Below are 22,520 nucleotides of genomic sequence, written 5' to 3'. Positions count from 1 at the left end.
GGTCAGCCTGGTCTACAGCGTGAGTTCCAGGACAGCCAGGGCTACACAGAGAAACTGTCTCGAAATCAAACAAAAAAGACACACAGCTTGGCCACACTCCTGGGTCCCCTAGGGCAGGAAAGTGTTTGACCCTGAGTAGCCTTTTAGGGAAGGACCAATAAAGGGAGGCGGTGAGAAAGATCCCTGCAGGCTATGTGTGATCTAGGAATTTAACTTGGAGGTTCCTAGGGGTATGCTGGTAGAGCTGTTAGTTGCTGGGTGCTTCTTGCCCACTGTCCACCTACTTCACAACTAACCTTGTAGCAGTGTTTAAAACCCAGAGGTTTGAAGCTGAGTGTGACGGCATATCCCTTTAATCCCAGTACTCAGGAGGAAGAGTCAGGGCTGGTCTACCTAGTGAGTTATAGACCAACCAGGGTAAGACTTTGTCTTAAAAAAACAAAACCCAAATAGCCAGGCGGTGTGGCACAAGTCTTTAATTCCAGCACTTGGGAGGCAGAGGCAGGAGGATCTCTGTGAGTTCAAAGACATCCTCGCCTGCAGAGCGTTTCAGGAAAGGCTCCAAAGCTACACACAGAAACCCTGTCTCAAAAAACCAAGAAAAGCCCAAACCAAACCAAACCAACAAATCAACAAAACCCCACAGGTTTGACCTAAATGGGCCCTAAACCCTCTGATCTGTTTTAACTCCAGAGTCTTTCAACTGGCCTTGAACTGGCACATACTTTCCAGAAATGATGGGTTTCAGGGCTGGACTTTCACATGAAGACAATGCCGGGAGGCTACGGTTTCGAGAATGCAGTCTCCATCCTTACAGAAGGTCTCCGGGTGACTCCCTGACAGAGTTACTTCTTGGTCTTGGTCCAAAACCGTTTGTATCGTTCAGTGTCAAAATTGTCAATCATCTCTGGCTCTTCCTCCCTCTTCTGCAAGAGCTGAGCCTCACGTTTTCGGAATCGGGCCCGGCGCTCTTCTGGAGATAGGGAATCCAGGTCTAGGGGCATCTGCATGGGGAGAAGTGAAGGTATGTACACACCACTGGGGAGAGTCCGGAGAGTGGGTGGGAGACACCTGGACCTCTTTTACCTGTGCCTTCTATCCTGTGCTGGCCTGCTGGTTACACATTTGGTTGGCCTTGCTTTCCCTTCAAAACTGTAGTTTGAAAACGAAAGTTTTGAAAGGAAATGTTTTTCTACTCCTTTTCCCTAGACTTAGTGTATGTTTGTTTAAGACAAAGTTTTAATTAGTCTAAGAAAGCCTTGAACTCACAATAATCATCCTCAGTCTCCAATGTGCTACGATTATAGATGTATACCATCATGCCTGGTTTTATGTGGTCCTTGAACCAAAGGCTTTGTATTGTGGAATATTAATTGAAGTTGTGTTACATTTGTTCATGATATGGAACATTTGTTTAATGATGCAAAGATGTGTTGCATTCTTTTATGTTGCATTTGTTGAACTCTGTGAAGCTGGGTCACTGTGCCTTGTCTAAGACACCTGATGGTCTAATAAAGAACTGAATGGTCAATAACTAGGCAGGAGAAAGGCTAAGCGAGGCTGGCTGGCAGGCAGCGAGAAAAATAGGAGAAATCTGGGAAGAGATCTAGGAGTGAGAAAAGGAGAAGGGGAGGATGCCAGGGGCCAGCCACCCAGCTACACAGCCAGACACAGAGTAAGAAGGAAAGAAAGGTATATAGAATAGAGAAGGATAAAAAGCCCAAAGGCAAAAGGTAGACAGGATAATTTAAATGAAGAAAAGCTGGTTAGAAATAAGCCAAGCTAAGGCCAGGCATTCATAAGAAAGAATAAGCCTCCATGTATCTATTTAGGAGCTGGGTGGCAGGCCCCTAGAAAGCAAAGAGTAAAGAATAAAAAAAACAACAACGGCTTTGTACCTCTTAGAAAAGCACTCTACCAACTAGAACACACTCCAGTCCAGATTTGACGGTTTTTGTTGTTGTTTCTATTTTTTTAAATATAATTTATTTATTTTTATTTTATTTGCATTGGTGTTTTGCTGCATGTATATAGACTGTGTGAGGGTGTCAGATCTTGGAGTTATAGACATTTGTGAGCTGCCATGTAGGTGCTGGGACTTGAACTCAGGCCCTCTGGGAGAGCAGTCAGTGCCCTTAACCACTGAGCCATCTCTCTAGTCCCTTGTTGTTTTTAAACAGACTTGTTAAGCCTGGTGTGGTAACACAGGCTTATAATCTCAACACTTAAAGAGGCAGGAAGATTAGGAGGTCAAGGTGATCCTCAGTATGTAAGATCAAAACCAGCTTGGTTTTCATAAGACCCTGTATCAATAAAACAAAAACAAAACCCAAAAAAGAAATAACTAATTTATTTCTTCTAATTTTGGTGATTGGAGCTTTTGGTGTAAATTTCTCCAACAACCTGTTCCCCTACTCCTCCACCGTAGTACAGTGACTTTAGCTACATATGCTACTCCAACCCCAAGTTCTGGCACTGAGGCCCAGCACTATGGCTCAGCAGGTACCTATTGAAGGAAGCTTACCGCTAGCATGCGTCGTGGCTCCCGGTATCGGATATGGATAGTGGAACCGTCCTGCTTGACCAACAGCACAGGGTAGAGGCGAGCATAGGCCTGGCGGCGCAGGCGAGTGAGTGAAGCTCTGCTGCTGTCAGCTCTCCAAGAGGATGTGTGGAGGTGGCAGGGTGCAGGAGAGGCTGCCCTCACAGCACAGTGCCTCAGCAGGCTACAGACAGACATGCAAACACTGGTTGGTGGACAGGGGTGAGCCAGAGGGCACCAAGTGCCAAGCCTGCCAGCCACTGTCAGGGTATGACTGAGAACTGCCCAGCAACCAGACACTAGCAAAGATTGAGGGACCTCTGTTGAGCTGTTAGCATAGTCAAAGCAGTCTATAGTGGGTGACTCAGGGTACAGCAAGCCTTCCAGCACTGAGGATGGGGGATAACAACTCCTTCCTGGAGAGGACAGGGTGTCTTAGGATGTACCTTAGGGGACTGGAATTCCATGCTTACCCAAGCAGGCTGCCCAAAGGCATTGTTTTTCCTTCGAGCTCTGATGGCACAAGGAAACAGTCACTGGCCCAGATGTAGGACCTGCTAGGCAAGGGGAAAAAAAAAAAATGTGATTTTTCTACTTGATTATTGTCCTAAAATCCTGGCCTGGAGCTAAGCCAGACGCAGGTGCATTTCTAGCAGCATATCCAGTTGTTTCTTGGTATTAATGGGGAATTGGTTCCCAGAGTCCCATATAGATAATCAAATTGACAGACTGTCAGCTTTTTGCTGTACAATGGCATAGTATTTGCATTTGATCTGTGCACAGGTTCCCATGTGCCTTAAATCACTTAGAACACCTAAAAGAATACAAAGCCAGCTATGGAAAGTGCATGTCTGTATTTCCAACACTCTGGAGGCAGAGGCAGGTGGATCAGGAGTTCAAGGTTATCCTGTTACACAGGGAATTAAAGGTCAGGCTGTGTTGTTGCTTGAGACCCTGTATCAAAAAATTGAAGCAAACAACCTGAGATTATACAAAAGCCATATAACAGTTATTAAACGATTTTGTTTACAAAACAAAACAAAAAACCCTATGTTCAATGTAGACTAAAAAAAAAAAAAGTTATCGTCAATCTGTGGTTTGAATTCTCGGTTACAGAAGGCCAGGTGTGAGATCACTGTCACTTGCCAATCTATCATACTAGCCCTCTGGCCTTGAATTAGAATAGCTCGTGGAGGCTTTTTACAAAAGCAGTTAGTTACCAGGGTCCTACCCTCCCAAGACTGAGTCACTCTTCAGCAGGACTGAGGCCCACCCATTCCTAAAGGTTATGGAGTCAGAACCTCCCCCTGTGCGGGAGTGTGTGTTTGTGTTGCTTGGTTCACTTTCTTTTTAACATCGTTTTAGTTTTCATAACAATACCGCGAGGTTACAGACGGGAAAAGAAGCTAGGGCTCCTTTCTCCAATGCCACAAACTAAGCAGGCGGAGGTCGAGTGTCCTACACTTAGCAACATTAAACCAGTGGGAGAGTGCATAGATTAGGGGGGTCCCACCTCGGGAAGGGAACCGAAATGAGGGGCCCGCTGCATCTCGAAAGAGAGGTACGATCCCGCTGGTCGGTGTCCCAAGTCTGGGACCTCCTCTTCTCCAGCCACGACGAGGCCCGGGTTAATCTGTGGAAGAGCCCCCTCCCATTCGCCCCACACGACGGCGCAACTCGCCCTGCCTTTCACTCCTCAGTGGTGGGGCCGGTAGGGGCCGGCGCTCAAGAGACTCCAACCTGCGGCCCCCACCTTAGCGTTGCAGGGACGTCGTAGACCGCCGTGCAGAACTTTACTCAGTAGGTGGGAAACTGAGGCCGGGCCACGTGGGGCCACGCAGGAACCCGTCTCCGGAGACGTCGACCCTCCGCCGTGACCCAGATCTCCCGTAAGCGCCCCGTCGCGCGGCGATGACGTCACGCAACGCCGGGCTGTGGTCCTCCGTTAAGGGCGGGGTAAGACCAGGTGGGCGTGGTTAAGGCTGACCGAAGCCTGGTTAGTTGTCCAGGTTCACCAAATGAGGCTGTTGCTGCGGGTGGCCAAGCCTGAGTAGGCAAGACCAGGGCACTACCCTTGCTACGGCCCCTGTGCGTCCTTGGTATCTGTGGGAGCCCGTTTTCAGGTTCCTCGTGGCTTTACTGAGCAGGTCTGCATAGAGAGGATGATTAAGACCACGGGCCTGAGTGCAGGTGTCTGAGATGGTCTGCACTTGGCTGTGCTGGGGGTGGGGGGGGGTGTCTTTTGCCCTATCCCTTGGCGTTTCTATAAATACCCTAGCGCACAGACAGTCAGGGTCTGTTGGAATAGGTTCCAGACCCTCTCGAGGCTGCCCTGTATTTTCTGTTTATCTCCCAATCTAAATCCTTCTATCTAATATTTCCTGCTGCTCGCACTCAAGAAAGCTCTGGGGAACTGTGGAGTTGGTGGGTAAAAGCCCAGCAGGTATCTAAGTTTCCACGCCTGGTTGTTTTCCAGGTTTGTTCTGGATGCGATGATCGCCCCTTTCTCTCGGCAAGCACACGGCTTGTCTGGGGGCGCGTGGTGGGCCCAGGTCTGGAAGACAAACATCCAAACCCCAAGTCGGGATGGCCAAACAGCCAACGTGAAGGAGCTAGAGTCACCCGCGAGGAGTATCATTAGGGAACAATCGGTTCTCCAGAGCATCCGACTGCTATCTCCTGAGCAGCCCAACGCTAAGGGGACTTGAAGTACTCCACCGTGTTGAACTTGTTTGGTTATTGTGAGCCCGGGAGGGTGCTGCTGTGCTGGCTGCAGGGCTCTCTGCAGGGTTTCTCAGGAGGACTGCAGAAGGTTGTCTATTTGACTTCTTGTGCTGCCTTTAGGCTTTTGCCACATTGGGTCCCTTGGCGTCATTGTGCCAGAATGTTTTCCTTCCCCTTTCCTGTTTTTTCCTGAGTTAACTTATCTTTTATCATCCGTCTTAGGTTGCACTGTCTCCTCCCAGGGCTGTCCTGCAATGAGAAGTCGTGTTTTGGTTTGGTTTGTTTTTGCAGCCCGGCAGCCAGAGCTAATCGCATATGCTGACCTGCAAGTGTCCTTATCAGGCTCTAGAAAGCATGGGCCACAGAGCTGCCCTCACTGCCAAGCCATGCAGCTGTAAACTGGTGCCTGTAGGACCCCCAACAGGAAGCTCCAGCCTCCTTACAAAGGCCAGGTGATCTTCCATCAGCCAGCGAGCCCTGGCAATGGCCTAGGAGCCACATAGGCATTGTCTGAGGAAAGGGCTGTTAAGCTTTTCTGCTTCTCCTCTAGCCAGCTGTCCCCCAGTAGCCCTTTTGTTATATGGTCATGCTGTCAGAACAGCTGACAAGGACTCCTCTGGGCGCTGCTGAAAGTGTCTGATTTTATGGACCAGTGAGCTCCAGCAGAGTGTACTAAGTGTTGGGATAATCTTTTTGTACACAGTGTGAAGACGTGTCCTTCCTCACTTGCCTAAGGCATCTTCTGATTGGTTTAATAAAGAGCCAACCAGCCAATAGCTAGTCAGGAGAGGATAGGCGGGACTTACAGGGAGAGATAGGAATTGTGAGAAAGAATCTGAGGCATGGGAGATTAGCAGACATGGAAAAAGTCAGACTTACAGTATTGACAAGCCACGAGGCAGAACATAATTAATATAAACAGGTTAATTTAATTTTTTGTTTTGTTTTGTTTCTCTGTGTAGCTTTGTGCCTTTCCTGGAATTCATTCTGTAGCCCAGGCTGGCCTCTGCCTCCTGTGTGTTGGGATTAAAGGTATGAGCCGCCAGGTCCAGCATAGAAGACCATTTAAAAAAAAAAGTTTATTTATTTATTATGTATTCAGTGTTCTGCCTGCATGTGTCCCTGTACCCCACAAGAGGGCACCAGGTCCTACTATAGATGGTTGTGAACCACCATGTGGGTGCTGGGAATTGAACTCAGGTACTCTGGAAGAACAGCCAGTGCTCTTAACCACTGAGCCATCTCTCCAGCCCCCATAAGGCCATTTTTTTTTAACTCACAACTTTAAACCAGACAAAGAGGAGGAAGAGGAGGGGGAAAGTCCTCTGCTCTTCATTGTTTCCTTTGTGGTGAACTTCACCTATCATGGCCACGTCACAGCCCACTTTTCAAAAGAACCAGCCAAGAAGTAGCAAGATTTCTCTTTATGAGCAAGACTTGGTGGCTCACACCTATAGTCCCAGCACTCAAGAACCTGAGGCCGGAATATTGTCAGGAGGGCAAGACTAAAAATAGGCTATATAGTGAGTTCCAGTCTAGCTTGGTCTATAGCAAGTTCCAGAACAGCTAAGGCTACATAGAGAGAACCTGTCTGAAGAAAAACAAAACAATAAAATCCCAAATAAATAAATAAAAATTAAGGAGCCAAGAATATTCCTCAAAGTGATATAGATGCCTGCTGCCAGGCTTGACTACCTGATTTCGATCCCAGAAACCCGTGTGATAGAAGGAGAGAGCTCACTGCTGCAGATATCCTCTGAAATCCACACGTGCATCATGTTACATGGGCACCCCGCCCCCAGACACACACAGAGAATAAATAAATACAATGTAATCTAAAAATAAAAACCAAAACCCTTCTCTTCATGGACTAGTGTCCTTCCACATTGGCAATTAACAGATTGCCTCTTCGCAGCTGTGATTTTGCCCACAGTAGACATGACCTGTCCCCACACTGTTGCTGGATCCTAACCGCTCCCTAGGGGGCGGGGGATGAGAAGGTGTGGCTTCAACAAATGCACAGACACCAGGAGTCAGTTGAAGGCAAATAACAAACTCGTTTATTCAGTAATGGGGAGGCCTTATATACCCTCCTCCCAGCACCCAAGTTGTGCCCCAATCTGGTGGCATTTTGTGGTCATCCCTCATTGGCTGGGCACAATCAGGAACTCTGACAGTGCCTGTTGCTAGGCCCTCAGGCAGACTCCAGGTTGGCTCATAAGGAAGTAAATTGTGTGCATGCCTTGGTAATTGGTTTGAGCCAATTTCTTCAATCCTATGGACCTGCTGTACTACACCCACACTAGTACCCGAGCTTCCTTGCTGGTCAACTGCAATTTCAAAACCTGCCCCAGGCTGATCCAGCCTACTGGAGTGTTGTGTGCTTCCAGGGAGACCACAAGCAAGCAAGCGGCAGGAATGCAGTGTATTGAGAGAGGAAGTCAGAATGTGGAGTTTATACGAGGATTGAATGATAATGTGGCATGGGCCTGGGTCACTTCTTTTCCATGCTTTGGATGAAACCTGAACACCTTTATCAGTGCCTGGGAATATTTACGGCCTTGAGGTAGTACCATACAGGACCTAAAGCTTCAGTGATTCTGTCTCAAAGGATAAAATAGAGGAGATTGATAGAGGAGACACACTTGATACTGATCTGTGACTTACATAAAAATATACATGGGTGTGTGATAATACACTCACTCTGAGAGAGACACTAGGGAAGGAGAAGGTGAATATCTGTTTCCAAGTAAGTATCCTACAGAAAGGTAAATGAATGATAGGCAAGATCACCACAATGGGTCTACTGGTTTCAAGAAAATGTTCATGCAACCAAGGCCCCTGTTGGTGGGTAGGAAAACTGAGGCAGGGGCCTTCCACCAAGCAAAATTAGTACCCAGGAAGGGCACACTTGTAAAGGCAGCATCCTGCCCTCATGCCTCATTTCCACAAGGGACACACAAGGTTCTTCTTTTTTGTTGTTGTTTTGTTTTTTAAAATTTTTTTTCCAGAGTTGAGGACCGAACCCAGGGCCTTGTACTTGCTAGGCAAGTGCTCTACTGCTGAGCTAAATCCCCAACCCCCACAAGGTTCTTTTTGTTTGAGAGGTTGATAAGGACTAAAACAGGAACTCCAAGTTGCAAGATGTGCCAGGATAAGGACCTCTTCTTAGGGACTCTAGTGTGAAAATAGGCTTCTCCTCCTGTCTTTAAACCAGTGGTCAGTTACAATGAGGGTTGATGTATTGGCTGGTTTTGTGTGTCGACTTGACACAAGCTAGAGTCATCGAAGAGGAAGGAGCCTCAGTTGAGGAAATGCCTCCATGAGATCCAGCTGTAAGGCATTTTCTCAATTAGTGATCAGTGAGAGAGGGCCGAGCCCATACTAGGTGGTGCCATCCCTGTGCTGGTGGTCCTGGGTTCTTTTAGTAAGCAGGCTGAGCAAGCCATGAGGAACAAGCGTGTAAGCAGCACCCCACCCCCACCCCCATCCCACCCTACTATGATCTCTGCCTCAGCTCTTGCCTCCAGGTTCTGGCCCTGTTTTGACTTCCTGTCTTGAGTTCCTTCAATGATGGACAACAATGTGGAAGTATAAGCCGAATAAACCCTTTCTAACCCATCCATCTTTTAGTCATGTTGTTTCGTCATAATAATACTGACCCTACCTAAGACATTGTTCAAAAGTCCAAGTCCAAATTCTCTCCCTAGATTAAAGGCTCCTGTAAACAAGTTACATACCTCCAAGATACAACGGCGAGGTAGGCCCAAGTTAAACGTTTCCACAGCAGACAGGAAGAATGCTTTGTCCCAAGGACAGCCAGGTGCATCAGGTGCTAAATCCTCTGGATGTGGCACCATGTGTACACCAGCGTGGGAGTAGCCCTAGGCTACCCTCCTCACACAGTGTGACCAGTTGCAGTCCATGTGGGGCCATGGCTGGCGTCACACACATTAATGTTGGCCCTGCTTTTCTGGGATCTTAGCTGCGCCCCTACTCTGTGGCTTTGGTGCCATCTAGGGGTTCAGGAACAGGTTAACTTCCTCTGACAATCAAAGAACTAAAAGGCAGGGGTGAGGCCTGGAGAAATGACTTAGTTGTTAAGAGCATTGCCTGCCAGAGGAACCAGGTTCAATTCCTGGCACCCACATGGTGGCTCACTACTATTTATAACTCCAGTCCCAGGGCATCCGAGGGCACCGGGCACATGCATGCAGGCAGAACACTCATACACATAAATAATTTTAAAAAGAAAAGGCCGGAAAGATGTGTTACTGGAAATATCGAGTCTTAGGAGAGCCATCATACAGTACCTGGGAAATCAGTGTACCCTGCTGAAGTTCTTATTTTTATTAATAAAAGAGGCTGAGAACTAACACAAACAGAGGCTCAAAGACAAAGGATGACCTCAAACAGAAGCGCAAGGACAATCCGTTAGTTTCGAAGGAATTCCCAGGGCAGGCAAGGTGTAACTTTCAGTGTCCTGGTGAATGAAAATGACGACATGACTGTTCCAAGGTATGGATGAGGGGAAGGGTTTTTTTGTAGATAGAGGAAGAGTACAGCCAGAGGCATCTGGAAGATTCCAGAGCAGGGGGGAAGGAAGACTGAATATGTTCAGCAGACCTAAGTGGGCCACGAGAAGGGCATGGTGGGGGTGGGGTGGAGTGGTAAGAGGGAAAGACACTAAAAAGGGACAAGAGAGAGGCCCAAGAGAGATGGTTGAGGAGATGGGTTTTACTGTATATATGAGGGGGAGTACAGCCAGAGGCATCTGGAAGGGGCCAGAGCAGGGAGAGGAGTAGTAGGCTGGTCATGATCAGTAGACTGAACCGGGCCATGAGAAGGGCGTGGGGGGGGGTGGTGGAGAGTAAGAGAAAACAGAGGGACAAGAGAGAGGACCAGGAGCCAAGAGCAGAGGACCAAGAGAGTGCATGGCCAAAATGGCAGGTTTTTATAGGACAGAGAACTGGGGAAGGGAAGGAAAGCCCCTGGGCTGGAGAGGTTTAGGGTAGGGGGCAGGGGTGAGGAGCAGGCAGAAGCCAGGATGCCAACATTGGGGGCGCTGTAACAGGTACTTCGGATGCTGAGACAGCGTGAGGCTAGCATGCACTTTGTATGCTAACAGGCACCACAGTTAGCCATTTGTCCTGAGTTTCTTTGGGACCTGAGACCAGGGAAGAAGGAGAGTGGCCAAGAGTCATGCTACTTGGGGTAAGGCAGCTTGGAGGGCAGCCACCTGGCAGCAAGCAGCCACATGACGGAAAGTGATGCCGAGCCTTGGTCTCCACTGTCCTGATGTACACCTCTTGGTGTGCCTTTTACTCATGTTTATCTCTGTTCTTTCCTTGCCCAGACTTAGAAAGTTCCTTCTCTTTCCAAATCCCTTAGAATTCCTCTTATCTTTCAGTCTAGGAGAAACCAATTAAAAACAACCAAGCCAGGGATTGAATGCCCTTCAGAACCACTTCTGCAGTGTGCCATCCCATCCAGGCTTCCATAAGGCCCCAGGGCACCATCTCAAGGCAGCCTCCTTCTTTATAGTGAGGAGACAAGAGCGGGTCCGTTCCACCCTCCTAGAGAATATTCCCTCCCTCTCTCCCTCCTTCCCTCCTACCTGCCTGCCCCCACCCCCTTCCTTCCCTCTGTGTACAGTTTTTTTTTGTTTTGTTTTGGTTTGGATTTTTTTGAATAAAAATTAGGGCCATGACTTTAATCCCAGCATTTGGGAGGCAAAGGAAGCCAGGTGAATCTTTGTGAGCTGGAGGCCAGCTTGGTCTACAGAGCGAGTTCCAGGACAGCCAGGGCTGCACAGAGAAACCCTGTCTTGAAAAAACAAAAAATAAAACAAAACAAAAAAAGTAAAATTAGACAAAAATATTTATTATAAAGTCAGTGCATTTTTACTCAAGGGTTTCACTTGCAATTCCTTCACTGTGTTGGGAACAGGCAAAAGCACCTTGCCCTAAGTACTGCTGCTGTGACTTCAGATTCCATTTTACCGGCAGGATGAAAAAAGCTCAAGTTCCCAAGCTCTGGGGGAGCCAGGGACTTTCCAATAACTGACCCACTCCTCCTTAAACAATGGAAACAGCCTGTTATATATCTTTAGTTCTCTAGAAACAAGGTGGCTGTTCCTAACAACAAAAAGAACAACTGAATCTGATTAGTTGAACTGGAAAGCTTGCATTCTATGTTTCGTGACAATGATGAAACACTTAAGGAAAGCCTCTAATCTTTAAACCCTGATTGGAGAAAATTGTAATTGTAACTTAGCACTGGTGTTTGTGGTTTTTGTGACTTATAAATCCAACTTCAGCCCAGGGTGGTGGTGGCACAAGCCTTTAATCTCATTACTCGGGAGGCAGAGACAGGCGGATATCTATGAGTTCAAGGCCAGCCTGGGCTACAGAGCGAGTTTCAGAACAGGCTCCAAAGCTACACAGCGAAACTCTGTCTCGAAAAACAAAAAACAAAAAACAAAAAACAAAAAACAAAACAAAAACCCCACTTCAGTCCCTGCTCTGGGCTGCCAGGAGAAGCAAGGCTCCGGAGTCCTTGTCCTGCAGCCCTGATCGATCAACCCTGTTCACGTGGTGGTTTATTAAAGACTTGGCTGTTTCATGAGCCCATAAGTGATGTCTCTCTCCTTCCTCGTGGTGCACAGCAGACATGGTGTTAGAAACTGTCCCTCTAGATCACCTTCTTACTCAAAGCTCAGGATTTCTCTCCAAAACAGCTTTGTGAGGGAATTGATATTTAATTCAGCTGTGCTGCCCACGTTACTACAATTCTTTAAGTTTTGTGTGGCCTTGAACTCACTATGTAGACCGAGCTGGTCTTGAATGCCCAAAGGTCAGCTTGCCTCTGCCTCCCAGGGCTGGAATTAAAGAAGTGTACTACCACACCATCTTATTTTGTCTCTGCTTGAATTAAGGACACTTAACAACTTCTGTGTTCTCCATCCTTGATCTTTGGCATCCAATTTCTTTTTTGTTTGTTTGTTTGTTTGTTTGTTTTTTTGGAGACAGGGTTTCTCTGTGTAGCTTTGCGCCTTTCCTGGAACTCACAGAGATCCGCCTGGCTCTGCCTCCCTAGTGCTGGGATTAAAGGCGTGCGCCACCACCGCCCGGCGGCATCCATTTTCTTAAAATTCTTTATTTATATTTGGTTTTCAAGACAGGGTATCTCTCTGACTGTCCTGGAACTCACTCTGTAGACCAGGCTGGCCTCGAACTCAGAGATCTGAGTGCTTCTGTACCACCACCGCCTGGCAAAATAATTTAATAAACATTTATTTTGGCAAGGTACAATGGTGCACACCTATCTATCTATCTATCTATCTATCTAGATGTTTATTTTGGTTCTTTCCAGACAGAGTTTCTCTGTGTAGCCCTGGCTGTCCTGGAACTCGCTTTGTAGACCAGGCTGGCTTGGAACTCACTGAGATCCTCCTGCCTCTGCCTCCAAAGTGCTGGGATTAAAGTCATGTGCCACCACCGCATGGTGGTACACACCTTTTTAATCCTACCGTTTGGTTTGGTAGAGGTGTTTCAGGACTACATAGTAAGACCCTATTATGTGTATGTGCTTGAGCCTGAGTGAGTGCAGATGAGATCGTGTAACGTGACTGCTGGGAACTGAACTGAATCTGAAGAACAGCCTCTTGAAATGATTATGCTGTAACGGGTAACCGGCAAACGCGAAGACGGACTAAATGGAGACTCGCTGATTTTTTATTATTATTATTTTTAAATTTTATGTGCATTGGCGTTTGCCTGAATGTATGTTTGTGTGAGAATGTCAAGTCCCCTAGAACTGGAGCTACAGACAGTTGTGAGCCGCCACGTGGGTGCTGGGAATTTAACCCGGGTCCTTTGGAAGAAGTGTCATTGCTCTTAACCGCTGAGACATCTCTCCAGCCCTTCCATGCTGATTTTTGCCGCGCTCCTCTCTGGGGTAGGCAGGGGTCTGAGCCTAAGAAAAAAAAAGAAAGGCTAGTGTGCAATGAGGCGGGGCCTGAGGACACAAGGTCGATGGGCGAAATGGGCGTGGTCTGCGGGGAGGACCGTGCAATACGCCTGCGCAGCAGTGCTGTACTTCCCCCCCCCTCCCGTAGGCCCTCGCAGGCCGACGCGTTGCTGTGACGTAGTCTTGCGACAGTGATACGGAGTGGGCGGGGCCGGAGAGGGTGACGTACTGTCGGCGGGCAGAGGTGGGAAGTGGCCGGCGCTGGCGATTTTGCGCACTCCGTGTGCGCAGCCGTGCGACTCTCCGGTCTGCCCTAGTGGGCCGGCGCACCGCTGTGACGTGGTCGTGCGGGCGGTCCCTGATGCTGCGGCGCCCGCTGGTCGGGCTGGCAGTGGCCGCCCTAGGTCGCGCCCCTGCGGACGGTGAGTGCGCTGTGCTGCTGATGGCTGGCTGCCCCAGGAAGGAGCGGGACCTGCGGCAGCGTGCTTCCCTTGCGCGCCGCCTCCAGTGACCCCTGTTCTTGTGGGGACGCCTGGTGAACGTGTTTTCCGGGTCCCCAGAACGACAGGGATAGGCACGCGGAGTCCCAGCTGCCAGCAGACCCGCGCAGCCTGTGCCTGGCCGGCGCTCTTCTTCGGCGCCCTGCCCACCAGGCATCCTGGGCAGGCTCAAGCACCTGCTTCACCCTTCCGCCGTTGCCGGTGCTGGACTTCGGTGTCTGCAGGCCCTCCTGACGCCTGGGTGGGAATATTGGGATTTGGCTTGTCCCGGGTCGGGGTTTTTGAAGCCACCTTTGGGCTTAATATTCCCAGGCATCATTTTATCCAACGTGGAAGTGGGCGGGGAAACGGCCTCTGAGTGAGAAGGGTCGTTCAGGTGGTGGCTGGAGGAGCAGGTGACATTAGCCACGTGGTACCTGAGGAGAGAGGGAGAAAGCAAATAAATGACTGGTCAGTCTCGGTTGGGGTCCAAGGAGAGAAGGAAGAATGAGATTTGCTGCTGTGGGTGCTCCTCCAGTTCACCGTTCGGGGGTCATAGGTTAGTTATGGGAGCTACCACTAAGGCGGTTTCCTGTTTTGGCACTAAGGAGCAGAATTTCCTGCTATTCTAGCTCCTGTCTACCCATTTTACCCCTGCCTTCACACATTAGGCTTTTACGCCCCATTGGATGCTACATCAGCCATCGCTGCGGTTTGCCTGGCCTCCTTTGGTGCAGCTCTGGATCTTCGTCTAGGAGGGGTAGACGGGGACGAGTAGTTTCCTGGAGTAGTACGTTTGAGGCAGTATATTCTCTTCAGCCACTCTTAAGCTTTCTCTTCTGTCTTGACACATACAAAATGTCCAGGAAACATGTTGAGGTAATGTGAAGAAGAGGCAGGAGTGTGGGAAGAGAGAGCTCTGGCAACAAAGGAAAGGTAGGAGGGTGAGCTCTTGGAAGGCAGCTGTAGGAGGAAGGCTTCTTGCAGCATCCCTGACTCTTCTGGTTGGGCCTCAGTCTTCCCTGCCCCACCTTGTCCCATTCTCCCTGATCCTGAATATGCTGATCCTCAGTTTCCCCTGGCCTTGCCTGCAGTAGACCTCAGTCTCCCCTGCCCTATCTCCCCATCCTCCCTGACTCTGCTTGTGCAGGTCCCCAGTCTCCCCTGCCCGGCCATGCCCATCCCCTGCCTACATGTACTGGGCCTTAGTGTTCTTTGCCCTACCTACCCCACCCCCACCCCCATTCTCCGTGGTCCTGCTGGGTGGGCCTCATCCACCCCTCAGTCTTCCCTGACCCTCTTTCCTTAGTTTCCCTTCTACACAAGCTGGCAGAAGACAAACCCTGAAACATCCTAGGTCTTTCCATTTTACTCTCCTTGGGTCCTGAACCTTTTTTTTCTTTTATGTTCACTCTGCCTCGTGATTATGGCATCCAGGACCCTGTTCACGATTCAGCTTGTTCTTTTTTTTTTTTTTTTTTTTGTCCTTGATGGGAAGAGACACAGTCGGAGATGAGTAGTGCCAGGAAGGTGCAGCAGCCTGTTCATAGCTGGCCGCTACTCCTCCAGACTTCCTTGGGAGGCCGTGGTACATCCATCTGGCTCAGGTAGAGGAATCAGAAAGAAAATGCTTTGGTTGTTCTTGGTGCTGCTGTTGGAAGAGGCTCCTACATCCTGGGGGTGTCAGGGCTGGGATGTGTCACTTACATCTGCCTAGTGTTGTTTGTGTCTTCGGTTGTCAGGAGGGATGTGGTGGCTGTGACGGATTTCTAGTCCTAGTGACCCTAAGGTAAAGACAGGAAGAGGCTGTGCAGGAAGTTGTGTCTAGAGAATGTTCCAGCAGAGCATGTCCCTCCCAGTGCTGTAGAAATCACTTGCATCTTGACTTGTCTTACAGTTAGGGTTTGGGGCTCTTTGTCAGGCAATTGAAGTTTGGGACTGGAAGAGCTAAAGAGATTGGGGTCCAAAGGTTCTTCAATGGTCTCCCCAAAGGAAGTTGCCTCTGAGCAGCACACACTTCTGTAAATGCTAGGGCAAAGACTAGATCTGAGTTTCTGACATTAGCTGTAGGCCTGTGTCAATGTAGTAAATGCCTGGTCACCTAGCTGCTGACTAGAACCCCTCCATACTGCCCCTGCCAGGCCCCCACTGGGCTTGCTCTCTGCCACTGTACCACATAGCTAGCTAGCCAGGGTCCTCTGGTGTGGTCTGTGTAGATCCAAGCAAGTGTAGTGTCATAGAGGGTCACCAAGTCCTATCAAAGATCCATGCATGTGCCAGACAACACCTACTGGCACTCTTCAGAACCAAGGTGCCATCAGGGTGGAGCTGGTGTCCTGTGTCTTCCTGTCTCTTGTGGTTCAGCCCCAGGAGGACAGAAGTTACACACTGTGACTCCCGAGAGTCTGGGCTTGAGAGATTAGATGGCTCAGCAGGCGTGCTGTAGGGAGTGCAGGATTCAGCTCTCGTATGTGTCTGCATGTGCATGCCAGTGTCCATCCTCCCCCGTCTGGTCCTGGCCCACAAGGTGTAGGGTTTTGTCAGGTGAGGGCTCCCACAGTTGGCAGAAATGAGGATTTGAGGCTGGAATCTGGGTGATAACTAACTCATCATTACCTAGAGTTGGAAGCAGGGTGTAGAGTGAGGGCTGGGTGCAGGCTGCTCCATTGTCTAATGGGATGGCAGATCATCTGTTTCACCCACGCTTGTCCCTCACTCATGTGCTCTTATTGGCTCTCCGACCTGGAATCCTTTTCTCAGAAGCTTTCTTATCCCATGCACTTTGGAGCATCTCTCTTAGCTTTGGTTCTTCTCTATTGTCATGGTACATGTTCCTTTTTGAGTCTCAGCTCTTCTGTTCTCAGTGTCTGGAGTACACCTGTGCAGTGAGCCTACTCAGCCCCATGGTGAGCACTGCCTTGAGCTCCTTTTAAGCTCAAGGGAACCCAGAGCTCCAGACATGGGCCATTTGGAGCGTGCAGATATAGAACCCATATTGGCGGCTGCAGGTCACAGCCCGTGGCCATCCCAGGGAGTGTGGGGCCAGCGCAGCACCTTGAGGCGCTCTCATCCTGCGTGCCTGATACAGCAGGCAGAAGGGAAGGCAGCTTCGCAGGAGCTGGGCTGTGTGGTTTGTATGCACACTCTAAGGCCAGGCTGTGATGGAAGCAGCAGGGCTCAGTGATTAGGGAAGAGGGTGCCTGTGAAAAGGTGGTGATGAGTTGTGGGTCAGGGGAAGCCTGGAGCCCAGGCAGGAAATGGCATACAGTGGTCGGTGTGATTGGGCTCATATGCCTTTGGGGGAGAGCCAGAAGGGAGCAGAATTTTATTGAGAGGCAGCACTGATGATACTGAGTGAGTTTCTCTAGGTCTCCTTTACTGTGTCTTTTTGATAGATGGTCCTATGTACTTCCCAGGGACGTGTGTGTGTGTGTATGTGTGTGTGTGTGTGTGTGTGTGTGTGTTCAGTATGCACGTGTGATGTGAATGTACCATACACATAGTTCTTGTGCCCCTGTGGGTGAGAGAATACCAACAACACTGCTTTTGTAAGATTACCTCATGGCCTACATTGGGGATTAAGAACACAAGACTTCTCTAAGCTGATGCCCTTCCTGCAGCCTGTACCTTTTGGACCAGAAGCTGTGTGGGCCTCACCCTTATAGGCCAAAGGTGTTTGGGTTGCCAGGCAGCCCTTCCAGCTCCCAAATAGCCTCCCTGGTCTCCCTGTGCCTAGACCTCAGAGAGCAACAGCTCAGGTCTCAGTCCCTGTGGTGGCTCTTCCCCATCTCTCAGAGCGTTCAGATGCTGCCCTGGTTATTTGGACAGGTGTGGGTCTCAGGAGCAGGACAAGTAACTTCCTTTTCCTTCTTGCGCAGTGGAAGAACAGGGCTGATCTCTTTGCAGCCAGTGCAGGCAGGGGTGGGTGCCCCAGGGATTTATTGTTCAGAAGGGCGGGGTATGTGCTTGGCAGAGATTAGTCCCCAGTCCCTCGGTGTAGAGCAGCCGTTGACTCTTCCCCGGGTACCCACGGAGGCTGCAGCACATCAAGTAGGTTGGTGCCATCCTGGGGAGGCAGGAGGGCCTTCGTAGACAGGGTCCTGGCTGTGTAAATGAGGGCCTGCTCAGAGGCCAGGCTGGAGGGAGGAACGGGGTGAGGTGGGGCTGGGTGCTTAGGCATGAGCTTGGGAGCAGGTGAGATCAGCTGGTCCTAGGGTGATGTTAGAAGAGCTTAAGGAGAGGAGCCTCAGGTCCCGGATCAGACCGATGGAGGAGGTTTCTGCTGTGCTTTCATACCTGGAGCGTCCGCTTCTCCTCCCGGGCAGCCCCTACCTGCCCCATGGTGATCCCTGGGCTGCATTCACTTTCCCCTTGGGAGGCTAGGGGGCGCTGTTCCAACTCTTGGCAGCCGCTTGTCCTTTCCAGACAAGTCAGAGATGGTTGCATGTCTAGTGGGAAGTTTCCCCAGCAGGTTTGAATTGAACAGACTTGAGGATGCCATGTTTGTAGGAACAGGGACAGGAAATTTCTGTTTTCAGACTTGGAACTCCCAGTGGGCAGTGCCATTTATGGGCACCAAAGCCCAGGCTGCAGTGTGAGGTCAGATTCTGGAGGGCAGCCTATATGGGGTGGGACCAGTGAGTGCTGCATTGTCTGTTTCTGGGTCACTTGGCCTGTGGACATCCTGTTGGGTGTGGGTGAGGCTGGATGTTGGAATCCTGTTGCTCTTCCTGCCTGTGTTTATCATCTTGCCAATTGACTGCTCTTGAGGAGGGTTCACTTTATATGGGGATGTTGCCCTTGGGAGTCCCTCATGCCACTGCCTCTTATAGAACAGTGCCAGGGTTCCAGTGAGGGCAAAACCCCTCATGTCTCTGATGCCCCTCCTCTCACAGGCATGGCAGGACCTAGGCCAGTGGTGCTGAGTGGGCCATCAGGGGCAGGGAAGAGCACCCTGCTCAAGAAGTTGCTCCAGGAACATGACAGCATCTTTGGCTTCAGTGTGTCCCGTGAGTGCCTCAGGACCCCGAAGGGCAAGGAACTCAGAGGCTATCCCAGTATTGGACTACACCTAGAGTTCCCAAATGCACACACCCAGCCGAGGAGATGTTCTCCTTAACCCCGTTACCCTCTCCCTTCCCAGGGCCTCCATCTAGAGTAAGCATCTTGGCCCCAGTGACCTCTTGAGATCTGGTCTGAGCTTTCCACTGGCTGTGAGCACCCTGCTGCTGTGCAGCCAGAGGACTGAGCAGGGCTGCAAGGGGAGACCCCGGGTAGGGTGGAAGGGTTGGACATTCATTCCTTCAGTGTGTGATAGGTCTTTTTCCTAGATACTACAAGGACCCCACGACCTGGTGAGGAAAATGGCAAAGGTGAGCTGGCCTGCTAACCCAAGGGTCTCAAGAATGAGCTGGGGGGGGGGGGGGGAGTGTGGGGGTTTGCTCTGTGCCTTGGCTGTAACAGAGCTCGGTCCCAGCAGGAGAGCATCTTTTGCCTTTGGGTTAGTGGTTTGATTAGAGTCTGTGCACCATCAGAGTGAGGGCTGGACCTTCTGCCTGCCTGGTATATGGCAGGGGTATACCCCTTTCCTGTGGCACCTGGCCATTTCCAGTCCCCCAGCGAGGACAGCCATAGCAGTCCTGTGTAGGATGGAGAGAGGGGCCAGGCCAGGCAGGTCTGGGCTTTGGGTATCCTCTGAAAAGCCTTCTTCCTCCCCAGATTACTACTTTGTGACCAGGGAGATGATGCAGCGTGATATCGCAGCAGGGGACTTCATCGAGCATGCTGAGTTCTCGGGGAACCTGTACGGGACAAGGTGGGCTGAGTCTGGTGTGGTCCTGGGGTCATGGATCAGGGTAATCCCAGAATTGTGGCAGAAGGAAGCTCTCCAGCCTGTCTTCTCTGTCATATGATACCCTTTCAGTCTCCTGCCTAGGCTGAGATCGCTTGCTTTCCCCCTAGTCTCTGAGCTTAGCTAGTAGGCTCCAGGGAACAGGCAGGCCCAGTCATGTCCCAGGCTCATCTGTCCTCAAGCCATCCTGTGTGACAGGAGCCACGTGAGATAACCTCACATAGGAGAGGTAGGCAGTGATGGGTAGCTCGGGCCTGACCAAAAGCCCAAACTTTTTTGGCTTTTGGCTGCAGGACAAGTACAAAGAGCTGTGCTGTAAGATGGCCTGACAGAGCCAAGGGTGTGCTTGGGTATTCTGGGAAATACAGAGGATGCTGGGTTCACGTGAGCCTCTGCTCTACCCAGGCCAGGCCCAGCATGGGCCTTGGGGAGGAGGGGACTGAGCCTTAAGAGGCTACCCAAGTTCAAGGTTTTGCAGCCAATGCATGTATTCCTGAGGATGGCCAGCAGGCAAGAACCCATGTGGGCTTAAGGGCCAGGGTCTTCCCTTGGTCCCACCGAACATCTGCTCACTGCCCTTCCCTGCTCCCAGCAAGGCGGCTGTTCGGGCTGTGCAGGCCATGAACCGCATCTGCGTGCTAGACGTCGACCTACAGGGTGTTCGCAGCATCAAGAAGACTGATCTGCATCCCATCTACATCTCTGTGCAGCCCCCCTCGATGGATGTGCTGGTGGGTACCTGGTGTGGGAGACCCGCGGGGCAGGCCCCGAGACCTGGAGAATACTGACCCAATAAAGGCCTGCATTTCAGGAGCAGCGACTGCGGCTGCGCAACACTGAGACCGAGGAGAGTTTGGCAAAACGGCTGGCAGCTGCCCGGGCTGACATGGAGAGCAGTGAGTGCAGTCAGACCACTCACACCTTTCTAAGCGTGTGGCCAGGCCATTCACCAGGAGACAGGGAGAACCAGGGGCAAAGGTGGAGGAGTTGCGGACCTCTCTGCAGAGCCTGGGAGGGCCACGCTTCTCTTCCGACTTGAGAGTGTTGTGGGCATCTTTCTGCAGCTGTGCTCTTGCTTCTGGGCCTGAGCTTGGCCCACATGCAGACACTGTTATTGAGACCTTTTGCTGTTACCCTATGTGCATATGGCAGCCTGCCTGTCACAGGCAGTGCCGCCAGTTGTCAGGAGAGGCCTGGGGAGGGGGCAGTGGTCCATACTCTAGTACTCAGAACCTGGGGGGAGCAAGCCCCCGCTGAGGTTCTTTGGAGGAGAGGAAGGAAGAGTTCCATCCAGCCCGGCCATCCTTCTACGGTGGCAGGCAAGGGTAGCTATAGCCAGGTAGCAGGTTGTTGCAGTGGTGTAGGCACAGAACGGGCTAACTTCCATGTGTTCCTGACTCCTGTCTTGTCCCATCCCCAGGCAAGGAGCCTGGCTTGTTTGACCTGGTGATCATCAATGACAACTTGGATAAAGCCTATGCAACACTGAAGCAGGCACTCTCTGAGGTGGGCCCCTCCCCACCTGTCCTGTCTTGGAGCAGTCCCCTGCACAAGCTGTCCCATGAGTCCAGCACACCCTGCTGAGGCCAGGGCTCACCCCGTTGTGCACTCTGAGCAGCTGAGGCTCTGAGTACAGGCGCAAAGTCCAAGAGTCCCTGGGGGCCAGGGGAGGGTATGAGACCAGCCCTCCCTGGTTCCCTGCCTCTCCTGACTTTCTGTTTTGCTTCTTCTTTGGCAGGAAATCAAGAAAGCTCAGGGAACTGGCCATGCCTGAGGGCCTGCTTCCTTCCACAGAGTGATGCCTGTGCCCCAAATATGCTTGGGTTTTGAGGTGGGGTGATCTTTGCCAGGGCGCCAAGGACTTGTAATAGGCTTCCGCTGTGGAGTAGGAGGAGCTGCCCCTTGTCTGGCCACATGGTGGCTCTTCACCCTGTACTGACTTGCTGAGGCTAAAGGACTGCGATATGTACCCACACCTATCCTCCCTGGGCTGTCCCTGTCCATATCCCTGTCCCTCCTGCTGGAGCAGGACTGACATTCTAATAAAGTAACTATTGGGTTAGAGTGTCACAGCCTTCCACACTGGGCTATGACCCTTGGCTGCCCACCCCTACCTGGTCAGCCCATAGGAAGGCTGCCACGGGGGTTCTGCATAGGTGTCTGGTGGCCCCGTTGCTGCTCATATCCAGGGTCCACCGGTCATCAGAATGCTAACTAGGGTTAATTGTGGTCACTTCTTCCCTTAGGAGCCAGTCAGCTGGGACAACCAGCATGGCTGGAATGGGGCTCAGCCCCGGAGAACCTGGTACCGCTCGCTGCCTTTTTGAGCTGTTTCTGAGCTATTTGGGGACTCAGAGCGGCAGGCACCACTAGCCAGGAAGGAAAGTGCCCAGCCACAGGGGAAGAGCATGAAGAGTCATAAAGCTGGCCCTGGAACCTATGGGTGCTGTGTGCTCCTGTCCTTGTGTAGAGCCAGCCAAGCCCCAAGGAAGGGCCAGTGAGCCATCTGGGCTAGTAGAGGGGCAGAGCCTGGGACCTTTGTAGAGGTTCTAGATTCTGAGCTCTAGAGCTTGTAGCGGGGTGCATCATTCCTGAGGGAGAAGTCTAAGTTGAGGATGGCTGTCCCTCCCCTCCTGCCCAAGATGAGACATTCTGAGTGTCTGAGTCCTGCCGTCTTCCCCTCTTCCTCTGGGCTCTCAGCCCAGGCTGCCTGGCTCCGCCCAAGAGAGCAGTCCCTGCAGTGAGGGCAGTGCTTGTTGCCAGCTCCCCCCACCCGGTGGTCAGCCACAGCTCTCTCCCTTGTGCATCTCCAGGTGAGGCCGCTCCTGGGACAGGACTTGGGCAGATTAGGTGGATGTGGGTGTGAAGAGGACAGGCAGGTGCCCAGGCAGAAGTGGCCAGAGAGACCGGGGAGCCCTGGGCTGCCTCCAAAAGTACAGATGTTTCTCAAGAA

General features: G+C 51.0%; 2 protein-coding genes across 3 annotated transcripts; one reads left to right on the top strand and one right to left on the bottom strand.

The window, feature by feature from the left end:
• Positions 1 to 808: 808 nt before the first annotated feature.
• On the bottom strand, positions 809 to 4,463 carry Mrpl55 (mitochondrial ribosomal protein L55). Of its 2 annotated transcripts, none has more exons than XM_059270769.1 (4): positions 4,296 to 4,463; positions 3,016 to 3,099; positions 2,525 to 2,726; positions 809 to 1,004 (listed from the first exon to the last, which is right to left on the bottom strand). In XM_059270769.1, the coding sequence occupies exons 2-4, from the start codon at positions 3,036 to 3,038 to the stop codon at positions 846 to 848; spliced, it is 384 nt and encodes a 127-aa protein (XP_059126752.1). In that variant the 5' UTR covers positions 3,039 to 3,099; positions 4,296 to 4,463; the 3' UTR covers positions 809 to 845. The 2 variants fall into 2 exon arrangements, with proteins under 2 accessions (XP_059126752.1, XP_059126751.1); XM_059270768.1 differs by having other exon boundaries at positions 3,016 to 3,096.
• A 9,090-nt stretch (positions 4,464 to 13,553) lies between these two features.
• Guk1 (guanylate kinase 1) lies at positions 13,554 to 21,634 on the top strand. The gene is made up of 8 exons (XM_059269370.1): positions 13,554 to 13,659; positions 18,612 to 18,725; positions 19,047 to 19,088; positions 19,435 to 19,531; positions 20,160 to 20,298; positions 20,379 to 20,463; positions 20,988 to 21,073; positions 21,306 to 21,634. Exons 1-8 carry the CDS (start codon positions 13,599 to 13,601, stop codon positions 21,339 to 21,341), a joined length of 660 nt encoding a protein of 219 aa, XP_059125353.1. The 5' UTR covers positions 13,554 to 13,598; the 3' UTR covers positions 21,342 to 21,634.
• Positions 21,635 to 22,520: the final 886 nt, after the last annotated feature.

Source organism: Peromyscus eremicus, chromosome 8a, assembly GCF_949786415.1.
Source record: "Peromyscus eremicus chromosome 8a, PerEre_H2_v1, whole genome shotgun sequence".
NCBI lineage: Eukaryota > Metazoa > Chordata > Mammalia > Rodentia > Cricetidae > Peromyscus > Peromyscus eremicus.
The sequence above is the reverse complement of the archived record's forward strand: the minus strand, read 5'-3'. Positions and strand labels throughout refer to the sequence as shown.